The 17,057-nt window shown below is 38.0% G+C and overlaps 2 protein-coding genes across 2 annotated transcripts; both read left to right on the forward strand.

Moving 5' to 3' along the window:
* The first annotated feature begins 2,757 nt into the window (after positions 1–2,757).
* On the forward strand, positions 2,758–5,748 carry LOC113743566 (uncharacterized). Its single transcript, XM_072049533.1, has 4 exons — positions 2,758–3,508; positions 3,560–3,699; positions 3,838–4,053; positions 4,873–5,748. The coding sequence occupies exons 1-4, from the start codon at positions 2,758–2,760 to the stop codon at positions 5,746–5,748; spliced, it is 1,983 nt and encodes a 660-aa protein (XP_071905634.1).
* A 97-nt stretch (positions 5,749–5,845) lies between these two features.
* Positions 5,846–6,889, forward strand: LOC140006865 (uncharacterized mitochondrial protein AtMg00810-like). The gene has a single exon (XM_072049534.1). It carries the CDS (start codon positions 5,846–5,848, stop codon positions 6,887–6,889), a length of 1,044 nt encoding a protein of 347 aa, XP_071905635.1.
* Positions 6,890–17,057: the final 10,168 nt, after the last annotated feature.

The raw sequence follows: 17,057 nt of genomic DNA on the forward strand, positions 1-17,057 counted from the left end.
TAAAAATAATTATGCCTTAATTTCAACAAATTCAACTCAATCTCTCATTCTATCCTAATTCCACAAATAAGTAAATCACATAGTCAATTTTATGGCCTTCCTCATCCCAAAACTTAACAATTTAGAGGGATTTATTCAACTTTATTTTACTTAAATAGTGAAAACGTCTTTTACGTGAAAATCGACACGTTTAGGAGAAAATTCCCGATTACTCAACATTTCACTTATTCAAATTGCTAAGCATACTCTTAATTAATAATATACGGTTACTCAGTATATGAATCATTGGAGTAGAAAATTAATAATATATATATTTTTCTTTTTTTTTTAACATAACCATCAATTTCTTTTTCCTCTAACATAATTAAACGAAGACTCTGGCCTTGTCTTAACTATATCAATCACTTACTTATAAAATTAAGTAAAAATGAGAAATATTATTAAACATGCAAAATTTTAAGCATAATTTTTCTTATTTAGCCGAATATACTTTCTAAAATGTAAACATCCTTAATTGCATAATAATTCATTCCAAGCAAAATGAGGACCAAACCTTCCCAAAATACATATAATATTTTATCCAATGGAAGAATTAGACACTTAAAATTGAATATTTTGGCCATTATTTGAAAGAATTGCAATAAAATATTGGAACATATTTTAGAAAAATTTTGACAGAGTTTTCCCATAAAAATGGACAAAACTCCCTGCCAACAACATCAATTTCACAAAAATTATCCTCATGACAATATTTCCAAATATATTTCCAACATTTCCAAACCATAAACAACTAAAAATTATGCACTTCAAGACACAATTACCCATAAGATAAAGTAATCACTCCCCCACACTTAAAATCGACAATGTCCTCATTGTAGAGGAAGGTTAAAGAAACTGAACTTCCCTCAAATAGGTGGTGATGCAATTTGAAGCCCTTAATCCTCACGATCATCCCAATTCTGGCCAAAGTGAAACAAAAGGTACGAAAAAACATAAGTAGCACAAAATGATCCAAAAATAAAAGAAAAATAAAATCTACAAAGTTTATCTTAATAGAAGAAAAATAAAAATAAAGAAATAAAAGATCCAATCCGCTAAGGAGCTTCATGGCTGCTCAGAACGAGGGTCTACGGCCTCCTCGGCTCCATGAGGACCATGTGATGTACCAATATAGCCCTCCTCCTGCTGAGGTGTCAGAGTAGGGCACCGGCGGATATGGAAATGATCCTCGATCGCACGAAGACGGCGATCATGTCGGTCGAGTCGCTCAGTCATCATCCGCTCCGTCTGGTCAATGCACTCGACGACTCGTGTCTCCATACAGCAAATGGCATTGAGGAGCTCTTTCCACTTGGAGCGCGGTAGAGGAGGTGGTCACGGAACGGGAGAAGGAAGAGTGTGCTGCGCCTCCGTCTCTTGAGTTTCCACTTGTGGTTCAGTATGAGGTAGAGGCTAAGTGGAAGTCAATGCTTCTCCAGTGTCCTGAATCAAAGCAGCTCCAAAATCTGTAGGGATACTCAAAGATTTGAGTATCGAGACAATGACCTCGTCGACAGACCTAGTGGTGATAGTTTGCTCGGTTCCAAGAGGAACCTTGAGCTTCTCAAAAATGAGGGAGAGTAGGCGAGGAAACCCAAAGCAAGTCTCACCGGCCCTCATGCGACCTGTGGTCCGCATATAACTGATGATGATGCTGGGTAGAGGAATACCGGTCAACTGCGCACCCACACCATGCATCATCTTATCCAGAAAGTATAGATCACTATTGCGGAGCTCCCGTTTTCCACTCCTTTTCGGCACCACATTAAAGGCAAAAAGATAGAAGATCAGGTGGTACCGATGCTCGAAGGAGTCGGCGTATACCGTGAGTTTTTTTGCACTTCCTCGCTCACGGTACTGACCCTTAAGACATGCCACGGCCTCTCCCACTTGCCATGGATCACGTGCCTTGAACTTCTTGGTCAGTTTAACATCTTCTCCTTCGTCTTTGAGTTTGACGAAGTGTCTCAGTGTATCCCGATTGAGAGCAACTCTCTTGCCTCGAACCCACAAGATGATGAGGTTGCCACTGTGGCTCTGTTTGTTTTTGTTGAAAATCTAGAATATCTTTTTCTATGTATATCCCATGATCTCTGCTATATCCCATGATTTCTGCTATATCCCATGATTTCTGCTCTATTTTAGGATAGAATAATTTACTCCTAATGTATTTTAGGATAGAATAAATTAGCTCCTAATTTTTAGGAAATTACAGATTTCATGGAATTGACAAAAGTCCAATTCCATTTGTATAAATGTTGTACAGAGTCTAGAACAAAAGATATGACAGAACAATTCAGTTTTCTTTTTTGTTCATGGTATCAGAGCTTTTGCTCTTGGGACCTCTTCTTGTCAGCCTTCATTGCTGAGTGCTTTCCTCTCTTCAAGTCTTTATTGCCAAGTGCAATTTCCAGCCTTCATTGCTGATATTTTTCATTAGGCCTTCATTGCCAATTTTTCTTTGAAACCTCCAACATGTCTGAAACTGAAACATCAGAAATCCACTCCAATACCAAATCAGAAGAGACCTCAAATATTCCACAAACAGGGGATTTGCAGAATATCCAGGCAGCCTACAGGCTCAACGGGAAAAACTATTTGAAGTGGTCACAATTTGTTCAAACATTTCTCAAAGGAAAGGGCAAAATCAGCCACTTGCTTGGAACTGGACCGAAAAAGGGAGATCCTAAATTCGCTGCTTGGGATGAAGAGGATTCTATGGTCATGTCATGGCTGTGGAACTCCATGTTACCTGAAATAAGCGATACTTGCATGTTCCTATCAACAGCTCAAGATATATGGTCTACTATTCGACAGACCTATTCAAAGGCAGGAGATGCTGCCCTAATCTATGAGATCAAAACAAAGATCTCAGCCACTAAACAGGGCAACCTTTCTGTTACTCAATATGCCAACCTTTTGCAAAATCTATGGCAGGAACTGGACCAATATCGGTGTGTTCAGATGTTGTGTAGTGAAGATGCAGCCACCTTGAAAAACTTTATCGAAAAGGATAGAGTTTATGACTTCCTTGCAGGTCTGAATGTGGAATTTGATCAGGTCAGAGTCCAGATATTGGGGAAGGAAAGATTATCATCTCTGAATGAGACAATATCATTGGTTCGAGCTGAAGAGAATAGGCGAGAAGTCATGTTAGAGCCTAAAACATTAGAAGGCTCGGCAATGATTTCTACAAAGTCAAATAAAGACACAATTTGGTGCACGTACTGCAAAAAATCACGCCATACGCGAGATGATTGCTTCAAACTCCATGGGAAGGAACAAGTCCTTAGTCGTAAAGGAGGATTCAAAGGGGGAAAAGCCCACTTAACTGCTGGAGAAGACCAAACACAAGAAAAATCCAACCAGACTGGTATGGGAGAATTCAAGAAAGAAGAAATCGAAAAGCTAAGAAACCTCCTAAATTCCCTTGAAAAGTCCTCTAGTACGTGTTCATTGGCTCAATCAGGTAAGTACCTTAACTCTTATGCTTTAAGTGCCTCAAGCATGTCTTCTCTAGGCTCTTGGGTCATCGACTCAGGAGCTACTGACCATATGACTCACAGCCCAATCAGATTTAGAACATACAACCCATGTCCTGGAAATAGAAAAATTACTGTTGCGGATGGATCTCCTATAACTGTTGCAGGCCAAGGGACAGTAAATCTATCAAATTCTTTGTCCCTAAATAATGTGTTGCATGTCCCAAAATTGTCCTCCAATCTCATATCCATCCATCAAATTACCAAAGATCTGAACTGTAGAGTAATTTTCTATACTACTCACTGTGTTTTTCAGGATTTGGTTACGGGGAGGACGATTGGACTTGCTAAGGTGAATGACGGGCTTTATTACCTTGAGGAGATGAGTGGCAACAAGAAGAACAAAAATCAGTTATCCCTCACCTGCTCCTCAAATAATAAATCTGAAATTTGGCTTCATCATTTCCGTCTTGGTCATCCATCTTTTATGCTACTTAAAAGCATGTTTCCTTCACTTTTCAAGAATGAAGATGTTAGTAGTTTCCATTGTGATACATGTGAAATTGCTAAACATCATAGACTATCATTTCCATTGAGTAATACAAGATCTACTAGACCTTTCTCTTTGATACATACTGATATTTGGGGGCCTTGTAGAATTTCTAGTATTTCTGGAGCAAAATGGTTTGTCACATTCATTGATGATTGTACTAGAACTACTTGGTTATTTCTTATGAAAGAAAAATCAGAAGTAAGCAGTATTTTTCCAATGTTTCATAAAATGATTTGTACACAATTTGGAAGTTTGATTAAAAGAGTAAGATCTGATAATGCAAGAGACTATTTTAATCAAATTCTCTCATCTTTTTTCCAAAAAGAGGGTATAATACATGAGTCATCTTGTGTAGATACACCCCAACAAAATGGGATTGCTGAACGAAAAAATAGGCATTTACTCAATGTGACTCGAGCAATTTTGTTTCAACATAAAGTTCCAAAAACTTTTTGGGGGGAGGCTGTTTTAACTGCTGCACATTTGATAAATAGAGTACCTTCAAAAGTACTAAATAATCAAAGTCCCATTGCTGCTCTTTCTGGTTTTTACCCTGATTTTAATGTCTCTTGCACATTGTCACCAAAAGTGTTTGGTTGTGTTGCTTTTGTACATGTTCATGCACACCAAAGAGGGAAACTTGATCCAAGAGCTTTAAAATGTATTTTTGTGGGATACTCAAACACAAAGAAAGGATATAAGTGTTATCATCCTCCTTCAAAAAAATTTTTTACCTCTATGGATGTCACATTTGTTGAAAATGAACCTTACTCTCAAAGTAACAATCCTCATCCCCAGGGGGAGAGTTCTTGGGAAGATAAGGAATTTCTCCTTGATCTTCAAAGTTCTACACTAAACTTAAAGTCTTTCAAGCCGGACCATACACCAAATTCTAAAGGAGAACATACTAGCAGTGAACCTGAACCTGAATTTGAAGTTGAACATGCCAGTAAAGAAATTGAACCTGATCTTGGAGTTGAGGGAAAATCTGGTTTAAATCCAACTACACCACTCAAGGTCTACTCAAGGAAGAAAGTTCATATTTCTGAACCTGTGCAAATCCAAGAATCTGAACCACAATCAGGTACTGAAAATTCTGTTCCTTTGTGTGTTCAATCTGACTCTGCTCCTTGTGAATTTAATGATTTAGACCTGCCTATTGCTGTTCGAAAAGGAACACGAGAATGCACTAAGCATCCAATCTCAAATTTCGTGTCTTTCCATAGATTCTCTCCACAACTTAAAACTTTCCTTACCACCATCAATTCTATTTCAATTCCACAAACACTACAAGAGGCACTTAGAAATAAGAATTGGTTACATGCTATGAAAGAGGAGATGAATGCCCTAGAGAGAAATAAGACTTGGGAAATTGTAAACCTACCCAAAGGAAAGAAAACAGTGGGGTGTAAATGGGTGTTTACTTTGAAATATAGAGCTGATGGTTCATTAGAAAGGCATAAAGCTCGGTTGGTCGCAAAAGGATATACACAGACATATGGGATAGATTACCAAGAGACCTTTGCACCCGTTGCAAAAATGAATACTGTGCGTGTTCTTTTGTCTTTAGCCGCTAACTTTGGTTGGTGTTTACAGCAATTTGATGTGAAGAATGCATTCTTACATGGGGATTTAGAAGAAGAGGTGTACATGGAACCTCCACCGGGTTTTTAATGAAATGTTTTTTGAAAAGAAAGTGTGCAGGTTAAAGAAAGCTTTATATGGATTAAAACAATCGCCAAGGGCTTGGTTCGGAAGATTTACTAAAGTGATGTTAGCAATGCAATACAAACAAAGTCAAGGAGATCATACTTTGTTCATAAAACATTCAAAAGGAGGTGTTACAGCTCTACTTGTATATGTAGATGACATCATCATCACCGGGAATGATCCAATTGAAAGAGAAACACTCAAAAAGTGCTTAGCAAAGGAGTTTGAAATTAAAGAACTAGGGAGGCTGAAGTATTTTTTAGGCATTGAGGTGGCATACTCAAGAAAGGGCATCTTTGTTTCCCAACAAAAGTATGTCTTAGACTTGCTTAAAGAAACAGGCAATCTTGGATGCAAGGCAGCAAGCACACCCATTGAGCCTAACTTGAGATTGAATGAAGGGAAGGATGATAGCACAGTAGATAAGGGAAGATATCAGCGGTTGGTTGGGAAACTGATATACTTGTCCCATACAAGGCCGGACATAGCATTTGCTGTAAGTGTAGTAAGCCAATTTATGCATGATCCAAGAGAGAAACACTTGCAGGCTGTCAATAGAATTCTATCCTACCTCAAAGGGACACCAGGTAGAGGAATTTTGTTCAAGAAAAATGAAGGATTGCTCATAGAGGCATATACTGATGCTGATTATGCAGGTTCTGTTGTAGATCGTAGATCAACTTCAGGATATTGTACATTTCTTGGTGGGAACCTAGTGACATGGAGGAGTAAGAAGCAATCGGTTGTTGCAAGATCAAGTGCTGAAGCAGAGTTTAGAGCTATGGCTCATGGAGTTTGTGAATTGCTATGGCTCAAAATAATACTTGATGATCTTAAAATCAAGAGTGAAGGGCCTATGAAACTCTATTGCGACAACAAGTCTGCCATCAACATTGCACACAATCCAGTGCAACATGATCGCACAAAGCACATCGAAGTTGATAGACATTTTATTAAAGAAAAGCTGGACAGTGGCATGATTTGCACTCCATATGTAGCATCAAATAATCAATTGGCAGATGTCTTAACTAAGGGAATGCCAACTTCCAACTTTGAAGACATTACATGCAAGATGGGAATGGAAAATATCTATTCACCATCTTGAGGGGGAGTGTTGAAAATCTAGAATATCTTTTTCTATGTATATCCCATGATCTCTGCTATATCCCATGATTTCTGCTATATCCCATGATTTCTGCTCTATTTTAGGATAGAATAATTTACTCCTAATGTATTTTAGGATAGAATAAATTAGCTCCTAATTTTTAGGAAATTACAGATTTCATGGAATTGACAAAAGTCCAATTCCATTTGTATAAATGTTGTACAGAGTCTAGAACAAAAGATATGACAGAACAATTCAGTTTTCTTTTTTGTTCAGTTTTCTACATTGGCGTAGAACTCCCGGACCAGGTTGGGATAGTAATGCTTCGGCAATTGTAAAATGTTCTCCCATCCAAGTCGCTTGAATGCCGTGGAGATTTTGTAATGATTGTCCATCTTCGGTGCCAGATGCTTCTCAATTATGATCTCCTTGTCCAATCCGGTTTCATACCACTGTTGGTTTTCAAGCAAAATGAATCACGTGGTATCATAGTCCGAAAGTGGCTCGTCACAGCTAGTGGAAGCTGTCTTACGCCTGGAGCGTGGCGGTGACTCAGGTGAAGGGGATTCCTCCACTGGTGACTCCTCAGGTGAAGGAGTTCTTTCCTCACTCAACGAAGGAGTAGGAGTACGAATACGAGCCCTTCTTGTGCGAGCCATTGTACGCCTATACATAAACGAGAAGAAATATTCATTAGAAACAATATAACTTACTCACACATGTTAAATAGGAATTTAAGAAAATTTCGGCAGAGTTTCCCCTTGAAAAAGGGCTAAACTCCCTGCCACAATATACCAAAAAGCAACCAAAAATCCTACTTAACTCATTTCAAACTCAAATGCACCTGTATAACAGTAATTTCACTCTACCATCCCACATTTGGCTTGAATATTCACTTTCAACAATTGAATAGCATAGTTTCAGGTAAAATCTCATCAAAGAGTTCAATCATTTGAGAAGTAATGTCGAAGTCAAGAATAAACTAAACTCTCAAATAGAAATGACTCTTAAAGGATAATATGCAACAACCTTGAACCTTAACCATTATTTCAAGAATGTACATGCCAATATATTCATAACTTTATCCAATAATCACACCAAAATTGGCTATACACATTCTTAATAAAGTGCATACAAATGATCTCCAATTTTACCAAAACAATCGCAAACTAACTCAAAGAGATAAGAAATTTCAAGCAAAAAGGTTGAATTTGCTTAATTTAATCATAAACACACTCTTTTACCCAATGAAATTTGCTCTATTAATCGCATATCATTTTCAATTGGTACAACAGTGACTTATACTCCTCAGAACAAGTTCATATATTCAATGAAAGCAAATATTCACAAGTCTAAATCACTAAAATGCTCAAGCCCAAAAATTGAGAGAAAAAAAAAACTCAAAAATATCACCAAATCCACAATTCACTTAATACTAAGCATAAAAATAATTGTAATAACTTATTTTAGCACAATGTAGCACAATTGTATCAAGAAATTTCAATAATTAAGCAATTAGCAAAATATGCTAAAAAACTAGAAAAATGCAAAAATAGGAAATATAAAATGTCAAAGAAATTCGCAAATTGTTACCTCAAATATGTGGAGTGATAATGGAAGATGATAATGATGCAAAAATGGAAGAGACACAAGCCCAAATTCGACCTCAAATTGCGAGATTTCAGTGCGGCCTTCGTTGAGGTGGTTTTGATGCGAAATAGCTTGGGGTTTTTGATCACCAAACTATTTGGAATGTTTGTGTGGTGAAAATTTGGATGATTGATGGATGAGATAGGAGATTGGTGGAGAGGGGCTAGGGTTTTGGGGAGAGAGAAGGAGAGGAAAGCTGGAAAATAAGGAACCGAGCCCTTGGTTCCATTCATATCCCAAACCAATCCGTCGGATCGGTTCTGGAAGTCCTCGGATCCGATAGGGCTTGGATCCGTCTCACCAGAAACATAGACGAGCCCTCGGATCCATCTGGATTGAATTGGATCCGAGCTTGTATCTTATGGATTCGAGGTCGGATTCTTCTGGGTTGAATTGGATCCGAGCTCGGATCTGTCTTTATCTGCAATAATTGCAGAAACTGCAATCTTTCAAACTTTTTATTCCTTTTTCGGCCAATTCCAAATTATACATTAGACAAACTTTTTATCAATTCCAACCTCCCACGCACATGTAATATACCATAAACACAATATCCAATCTCTCAAAACACATCAAACACATCTTCATTGAAAATCGAGGGGTGAGATTCTTTGATCATTTTTGCACTTTTACACCAAAATGACATTTTTGGGCATTAAATGCACATCAAATGAGTCCATGAGCATTTATAACCATGTTATCACCAAAACTCACTTGAATATACTTGAAATGCACAATGTATATATATGCATGGGAATTTTAAGCACTTAAAACACAATTTGGTAAGAAAACTTCCCTTTTTACACTTGCTCTTCAATTGTACTTCCAAGATGGATGATGAAACTCCTGTACCTCCTACAAACAAGTGAAATACATCTAATTAGTCAATTAAATCACACCAAAATGTAAGAAACACATAAAAACACACAAATAAAATATTATTATTGGGTTGCCTCCCAACAAGTGCTTTGTTTAGAGTCGTTATGCTCGACTCTCCCATAGTTTCTTTAACTCTCCATTGTATTTCCTAAGAAGTAAATTACGCATTTATGAACCTTTTCTGTGACGCCCCACATCTCCCTAAGGCGGACCAAAGGGTATCCGCGGACGCCTGCCCAGCTCTCGCCAGGACTCAAGCAATTCCGTTCAATTTAAAACCGAACTAAACATTTCGAAGAGAGCATCATGAATACAATTAATGCGGAAGCGTTCAAGCTTAACAAGTCACTTAACATGTAACCATTACATCGATAATCATAATACGACTTAAATTCAAAATACACGTCAGGGCCCAAATTTTTACATTTCAATTCCCAAAAGTACAACCCAAACCAGGGCCTAGCCAAAATATAGTAGGAATCTTAAACAAAAGTACAACGAAGGGTTTCTCCATACTTCTTCGAGATTCGGTCCTGTTAAGGAAAATAAATCTACAGGGTGAGCAAAACGCTCGTGAGGCCAAGAACACACATGCAGGCACATTGCTCAAATAACAATCTCAATTTACAAGTCAAGCAATAATATTGCAATAATTAACAATTCGAGCGAGAAAAGTAAACAGAAACAATTCAAGGATATAGTAGCTCTCAGGAGCTGAGTTCCACTTGCACGAGCAATAACCTCCACGAATTGACACTCCGTCAATCGGGCAGGTTTAGTCCGTAGAACTCCACTTAACCTGTCCCCTTTCACCTTACATACCCCTGTATCGGGCCCGCCTGTCATTAGTTTGTGGCAATACTATTCGAGTATGCCAAGCAAGACCTCTCAATAGGTCAAGCTTATATATCTCATGGTTTGCCAAGGTTCCCGACCAAGCCCATGCCGGCTCGAATCCAAGGTCGGCCAATGAGATTTGGGCGTCCCCCATGTGCACTTGTGTGTCGAGGAGATTCACTCCAACGACGTATGCAGCTAGCATACCAATACATTTCATTCATTCAATGCATTTCAATCATTAAAATTTCATTTCTAATGAGAACGAGTGTGATAAAGTACACACTCGACTCCACTTTCAAGATTTCCAATCATTAATAACAATTAAACATGTAACAAGTTTACATACACCTGACACTCACCAAATATTAGGTGTGAGTAAGGTCAAGGGAAGTTCAAGCGTCCACCGGGGAATTTTCTTGAAGGTCCTCGTGTGTGCCTGAGCAAATAATAGTGAATTTATCATTCACATCCCAAATATCGAGGAATAATTCGTTCACTAGCATTAATCGAGGGAATTCCGTGAAAATGAATCTCAATTACTCGTAAATCGAGGTTCGAGTGGGGTTTGATAACGTTCAAAATATTTAAGTCTTTATCTAGGAAATCGGGGATAAAACGTTTAGATAATATCAAAAGACTAAAGAGTTTTTCGAAAAAACTCTATTTCCTTGAAATTGGAAAATTTTAGTTTTATTATGAATCATTGAAAAATCGTAACTCACTCGGCACAAGTCGAGAATTGGAAAACTTTATACCGTTGGAAACCTCTTAGAAAGTACTATAAGTTCCTAGAAGACATTTTTCCACGAATCGAAGTGGAAAGTGCCCAAAAATGAGCTTGAAGGTACAGACTCGGTTTACAAGGCAGAATTAAGTTGGATTTCGGCCAACTTTGAAAATTCGGCACGATTCACACGTTACAAACCGGCCTCTGAAATTTGTAACTCAATTAGAGTTACAAGTGAGGTTTATAGCAAAACAAGCGGATCAAGAATCGGAGTTTCGAGTACCGAGATATGGTAGCTCAAAGTTGGGGGAATTCAAGACTGGAGAAGAATTTCCAGATTTGAACCTCCAACACTAGAAATTTAATTAGGTATCGAAACGAACTTGGATTGGTACGAAAATTGGCAGTATTTTATTCCTATATGAAAGGTATTTGTCTATCAAATTTCAGGGAAAAATACCCTCGGGAAGGTAGTTAACTAAACATCCAAAGTTCCGGAAAATTTCTAAGGCAATCTGCCTTTTGACTTACATTTTCCCAATTCAAATCGTTTAACCAAGAAAGCTATCCAACCATGGTTTATTTGTGAAATAAGAGTCTAAGATACATCCATGATACCTTTGGTGATGGTTTAACATAAAAAATTCAATTAATAAGATCACTCCCGGGTTTTGACCCAAACCAGTCCAAATATTACGTTTTTCCAAAACAGGGCAGTCCTCTTGTTTTGGTCACAACTCCGTCAATTTAACTCGGAATTGAGCATGGTTTATGGCGTTGGAAAATAAATTCATAGGACTAAAAGTTCACAGAAGGAAACATTCTGAAATTTGGCAAGAAACCAGCTCGAAATTGAGCCTCAAGTTGCTGCCTCTACAAACCATTCCAGCAGATCCGAGAGACAGGACAGCTATCTTAAAACAAATGGTTCGGCTCCTACACATGGAATTAGAATACGTATTTTATACTGTTGGAAAGGTATGGAAGTCTAGTTTCGAATGCCACTGACGGAACTCAATTTTGACATCGGAGGACGAAGTTATGGTCAAAATACTACCACTGAACAGGGTTATCCGAAAATAATTTTCCAGCTTGCCTAGTTCACGAATAAATTCATTTGCCTATCTAAACGTTAATGTTTTCCAATGAAAATTTTTACACATATAACATAACATATAAACATCAGGTTCACACCAATAAATCACCAAAAATTGGCCTTATCATGGCCGAACAAAACAGGGGCAGTTTCGGAAGTTTCTTGTCATGACTTCAACTTTGAGTTTCCAACAATAATACTCCATAAATCCATCATTTTAACCACTAAACTACCATTAAATCCAACATTAATCCTCTAATCAGCAACAACCCAAGTGTGGGAATTCAAAGAGCCCACTTTTCAAATTTTCCAACAATATCAAGCCATCCATACACATGCAATAGCTTAAAGATGTATTTCTACCATCATAATCCAAGTTTAAGGTGTAGGATGAGGTTATACCTCCTTAGAGCTTTAAACCAGAAATTTTCGGTCCTCAAGAGGCTCCAAGAAACCGTGAAATGCAGCCCTTTAGTTAGCTAGATCCAACCTCCAAGTAGTTTGCTAGATGGTCTTCAAGTTTGGTGAAGATTGATTGAAGTTTTGTGGTTAATTTGATGAAGAAACTTGTGAAGCAAGGGAGTGAGAGAGAGGGAAGGCTGGCCGGCTGTTGGTGAGAGAAGGAAGAGTGAAATTTTGATCAAAGTTAGCTTCCAAGAGAAGATTAAAATGAGTGGTGTAAATTCACTCCAAAGTCAACCCTCATTAGGGCTCGTTTGGTGCGTTTGGGGCTCGATTTCTCTCGCGTTTGGTTCACTAGTGCACTAAACCTCTAATGTACTTATGTTCATATAAATATTATTCACTCTTAATTGTCTCGAAATAAGGGTTTAAAGTCCCTCAAATAAAGCCGCGCGTGTGAAAACGCGTACCGACAATTTTAACGCTATTAAGCGAAACCTCCAAGAAATTCTTATAACGATAATACTATTAAATATCACTTAAGTATTTAAATCTAAAATTACCTATTTTAAAGCCGTTGTACATGTCCCAAAATTTCCGGGCTAATTGTACTCCTAATTGGCAAAAATTCTCCAAACGTATTTTCACCTTTTCTCTAAACAAGCTCCTAAGAAAAATAATTTTTGAAACGAGACACTTTAAAAATATAACGAAATTACATTGTCATGTATTTAGGTCTATTGAGACTAGAAAATATTCCTCGTAGTAAAAATCCAATTAGATAATTTATTAAGCCATAAATTAGGCTTAAAAAATAATAGTTTTTACGAGTCCTCACATCCTCTCCCCCTTAAGAAAATTTCGTCCTCGAAATTTACCTTGGTTGATGAACAAGTCTGGATACTTCTCTCTGATTGTCTCTTCAACTTCCCATGTTGCTTCCTCTACTCCGTGGTTCTTCCATAGAACTTTCACTAGTGGTATCTGCTTGTTCCTCAATTCTTTCACCTTTCGATCCAGAAGTTTTACCCTTTCTCTCCTCATAGGTCAGGGTTTCATCGATCTCAATATTCTCCGGTTGTAAAACATGAGAGGGGTCTGGATGATATTTCTTAAGCATGGACACATGGAACACGTTATGAATTCGAGATAAGCTCGGTGGTAATTCCAGCTTATAGGCTACATTTCCAACTCGTTGAATAATCTTATAAGGCCCTACAAACCTTGGTTGTAGTTTCTTCCCTTTTCCGGACATCAAGCTTGCTTTTAAAGGCGTAATCTTGAGAAATACCATATCTCCAACAGTAAACTCCAAATCCTTTCTTCGATTATCGGCATAACTCTTTTGTCTACTTTGAGCAGTTTGAATCCTTTGCCGTACTAATTTTACCTTTTCATTAGCTTCCTCAATCCAAGACACGGTAGTCGGGTCTAAAATTTTTCGTTCACCTACTTCATCCCAACAAATTGGAGACCTACATCTCCGACCATAAAGTGCCTCATACGGGTCCATCTGAATAGAAGAGTGGAAACTATTATTGTAGGCAAATTCCACTAAAGTCAGAAACTTACTCCAACTCTCTCCAAAGTCCAGAACACAAGTCCGTAACATGTTCTCAAGAGTTTGAATTGTCCTCTCTGACTGTCCATCCGTCTGGGGATGGTAAGTGGTACTAAAGTTCAATTTAGTCCCTAATACTTCTTGCATCTTTTGCCAGAACCTCGAAACAAATCTTGGATCTCTATCCGATACGATACTGACAGGTATTCCATGCAACCTAATGATCTCATCCAAATACAACCTGGCCAACTTCTCCAATGGATATTGTCGCGCCCCACTTTTGAAATCGGTGTGTGTGTGTGATGGTGTGTGACATACATGTGAACGTGTGCAGAATGAAAGTAAAAGGCCATGGGACTTAGAATGCGACGATTTGGCCAAGTGAAGTTCAAAAGGGTTTTTTTGTATCAAAAATGGAGTCGCCACTTGGTATAGAGTTAGGGTGTACCAAGTCACCCAAAAATGATTTTTGTTTTTGAATAAAAAAAGTAAATAAACCCTTTTTGAGAACTTTTGGGTCTACGTAACCAAAAAAGGGATCGGGGGTCACATTTGACGAAGGGGAAGGCAAGGATAAAAATCCAAGGCACCCCTTCGACCTAGCCAAGGCTAGTTGCGTGACTTAAACCAATTTTCCTAATTTTTCTACCCAAGGTATGCATCGCGTGTTTGGATATGTCTATATGAATGCAAAAACCTAGACCTAGGGGGACATGGGGGAAATTTCTCTTCAAAGGTTGAGTGATGCCAATCACATTAATTGTGAAGCCCAACAATGATCCTTTTGGAGAGGTCACACCTAAACCTAAATGACGTGAAAAAATGAGTGGATGAATGCATGCCATGAAAAATGTGCGTTTGTGTGAAAAAGTAATAAAAACAATAGTGTGAGTGGAAGTGTACAAAGAAAATGTCCTTGAACGTATAAAATATACTCCAAGTGCTAGTGGGCAAAATGCATGTATGCAATTTAAAGAAAAGTGCGAAAGTGTCGGTGTGCAAATGAAGATGAAAGTACTCGTGTGCGAGTGAAGATAAAAGTGTTCGTGTGCAAGTGAAGATAAAAGTGTTCGTGTGCAAGTGAAGATAAAAAAGTGTTCGTGTGCAAGTGAAAGTGATAAAAAGGTGCATGTGTGCAAATGAGACAAAAGCGAAAGTGTGATGATAGAGTGGATTGAGAATGCATGAGCCTAGGGAATTCATGCATATTGGGTACGGGGAGACCTAAATCGTGACTCAATTTGCCCTTTTATAGAGAGGATACAAGCGTGCTAAGGCTTTAGGAAAAGCCACACTCGTCTATATCCCATATTTAAGGGGACTCTCACACAAATGTACCCTATAACTAGCATGAGATGCAAAAATCCTAAAATGAGGGGAAAAGGGGCTCGAGGAGCATGCCAGATGATAAAACTAAGGAAAAATGCATGATGTGTAGTGAACAGGCAAATATGCACTAACAAAAAGGGATGGCCTAATGAGCCACAACTAGCATTGGACTAGTGTGGTGACGTACATTCATCCATTCCATTCATTCATGGTTATGAAAGCAAGTAGACATGCCAAAACGCTCGTAAACACGTAGCACGTAGCACTTAGCATGCTCGACTAGATGCAAGAGCCTACTAAAGCAATTAAACATGTAGCAACAAAAACAAGCAACCAAGGGGAAGGGGAAATGGACCAGATGCTCTCCGAGCGCTACGTATTACAAGCCAAGAGGTGTACACATACCCCATAAAAGCATAAAAGGGAAAGGGTGAATGGACCAGATGCTCTCCGAGCACTATCTATTACAAGCCAAGAGGTGTACACATACCCCATAAAAACTTAAATAAAAGTAAAAGTAAGTAAACGCATGCAAGGAGGTAAGGAAAGCGAAGTAGACAGGCATATTCACATAACACGTAGGAGCACATAGGGTCAAATGAAGTGCAAATGAGGGATAGAGTGTACCTCCCTTGAAGCGACGCCCTAACGTAGTGGAATTACTAACTTACCCTCCAAAATAATAAAAAGGTCAAGGTACCACTTAAATTATCAAATAAATCAGAGAAAACAACCATTAAGCATAGAAATGGAAATTAAACATCAAACACAAAGTGTAATCACTTAAAGGTATTTTATAAAATGAAAATCATCTATACGCAAGAAATTAGAGCAATAGGGACCTAATTAAGATAACTAACAAATTTGAAAAGGGTTTAAAATAAACTTTTAGAGTTGATGGCTTAAAATGAAATGTCTTAAAAACAAATGCCAAAATTACACAAGAAGAATAAGAAACAAATCTCTATATTTAAACAATCAAATTCCCAAATCTGTACCAAAAATATGAAACTGTCATAAATCCTCAAATCTCCGAAAACTCACTCCACCACCCATGAAATATTCTGGTCCAAGAAATCAAATTAAAGCATACCAAGAGAAAACAACATGTCAAAGGACGAAATTGTTTAACTTTTCTAAACTTATGGGCCGTAGTAGCACAAGGAGAAACTTTAGGGACTAGATTGCAATATTTGGAAAATTTTCCCATGCAAAACATGCAAAGCACCGAAGGAACTTCAATTCACTTCTGCAATCTTTCTTATTCAGCCTTCAGCAACCGAAACAAGACCCAAACGTACAACGTGTCTTCTAATTCAGATCTCAAACCCAAATATGAAAGCTTTTAACTAGCAACAAACTACCTAATCACCATCATCCAAATAGATAGAACAATTTAGAAAAGTTTCAGGTAACATTCTGGGACAACATGCAATCATTCGAAAAACTAAAACTGCAGCAGCTTTCTCCATTTCTTATTCGAACCACCAAGACTAGCGTTATTCCTTTTCCATAAGATAACTTGCACAAACTAACCATTACCATGAGATAGACAAATGAATTTCGACCAAAAACCAAACAGGTAGCTTTGCTTAGTTATAACAGGAAGCCAATAGACCGAAAAAAAAACATCAGGACTACATTCTGCTTGCTAGTTTTCTGGTTTGAGAAAAATTTTCTTTTG

The sequence above is a fragment of the Coffea arabica genome, chromosome 5e, assembly GCF_036785885.1.
Source record: "Coffea arabica cultivar ET-39 chromosome 5e, Coffea Arabica ET-39 HiFi, whole genome shotgun sequence".
NCBI classification, from domain to species: Eukaryota; Viridiplantae; Streptophyta; class Magnoliopsida; order Gentianales; family Rubiaceae; genus Coffea; species Coffea arabica.

Bases quoted from the DNA above. Each gene is read 5' to 3' on its own strand.
- LOC140006865 (XM_072049534.1), top strand. From the start codon at position 5,846: ATGTTAGCAATGCAATACAAACAAAGTCAAGGAGATCATACTTTGTTC.
- LOC113743566 (XM_072049533.1), top strand. From the start codon at position 2,758: ATGGTCATGTCATGGCTGTGGAACTCCATGTTACCTGAAATAAGCGAT. The intron at 3,509-3,559 runs GTAAGTACCTTA...TGTCTTCTCTAG, and splicing joins GTGTTCATTGGCTCAATCAG to GCTCTTGGGTCATCGACTCA. The intron at 4,054-4,872 runs GTTAGTAGTTTC...CCTCATCCCCAG, and splicing joins CACTTTTCAAGAATGAAGAT to GGGGAGAGTTCTTGGGAAGA.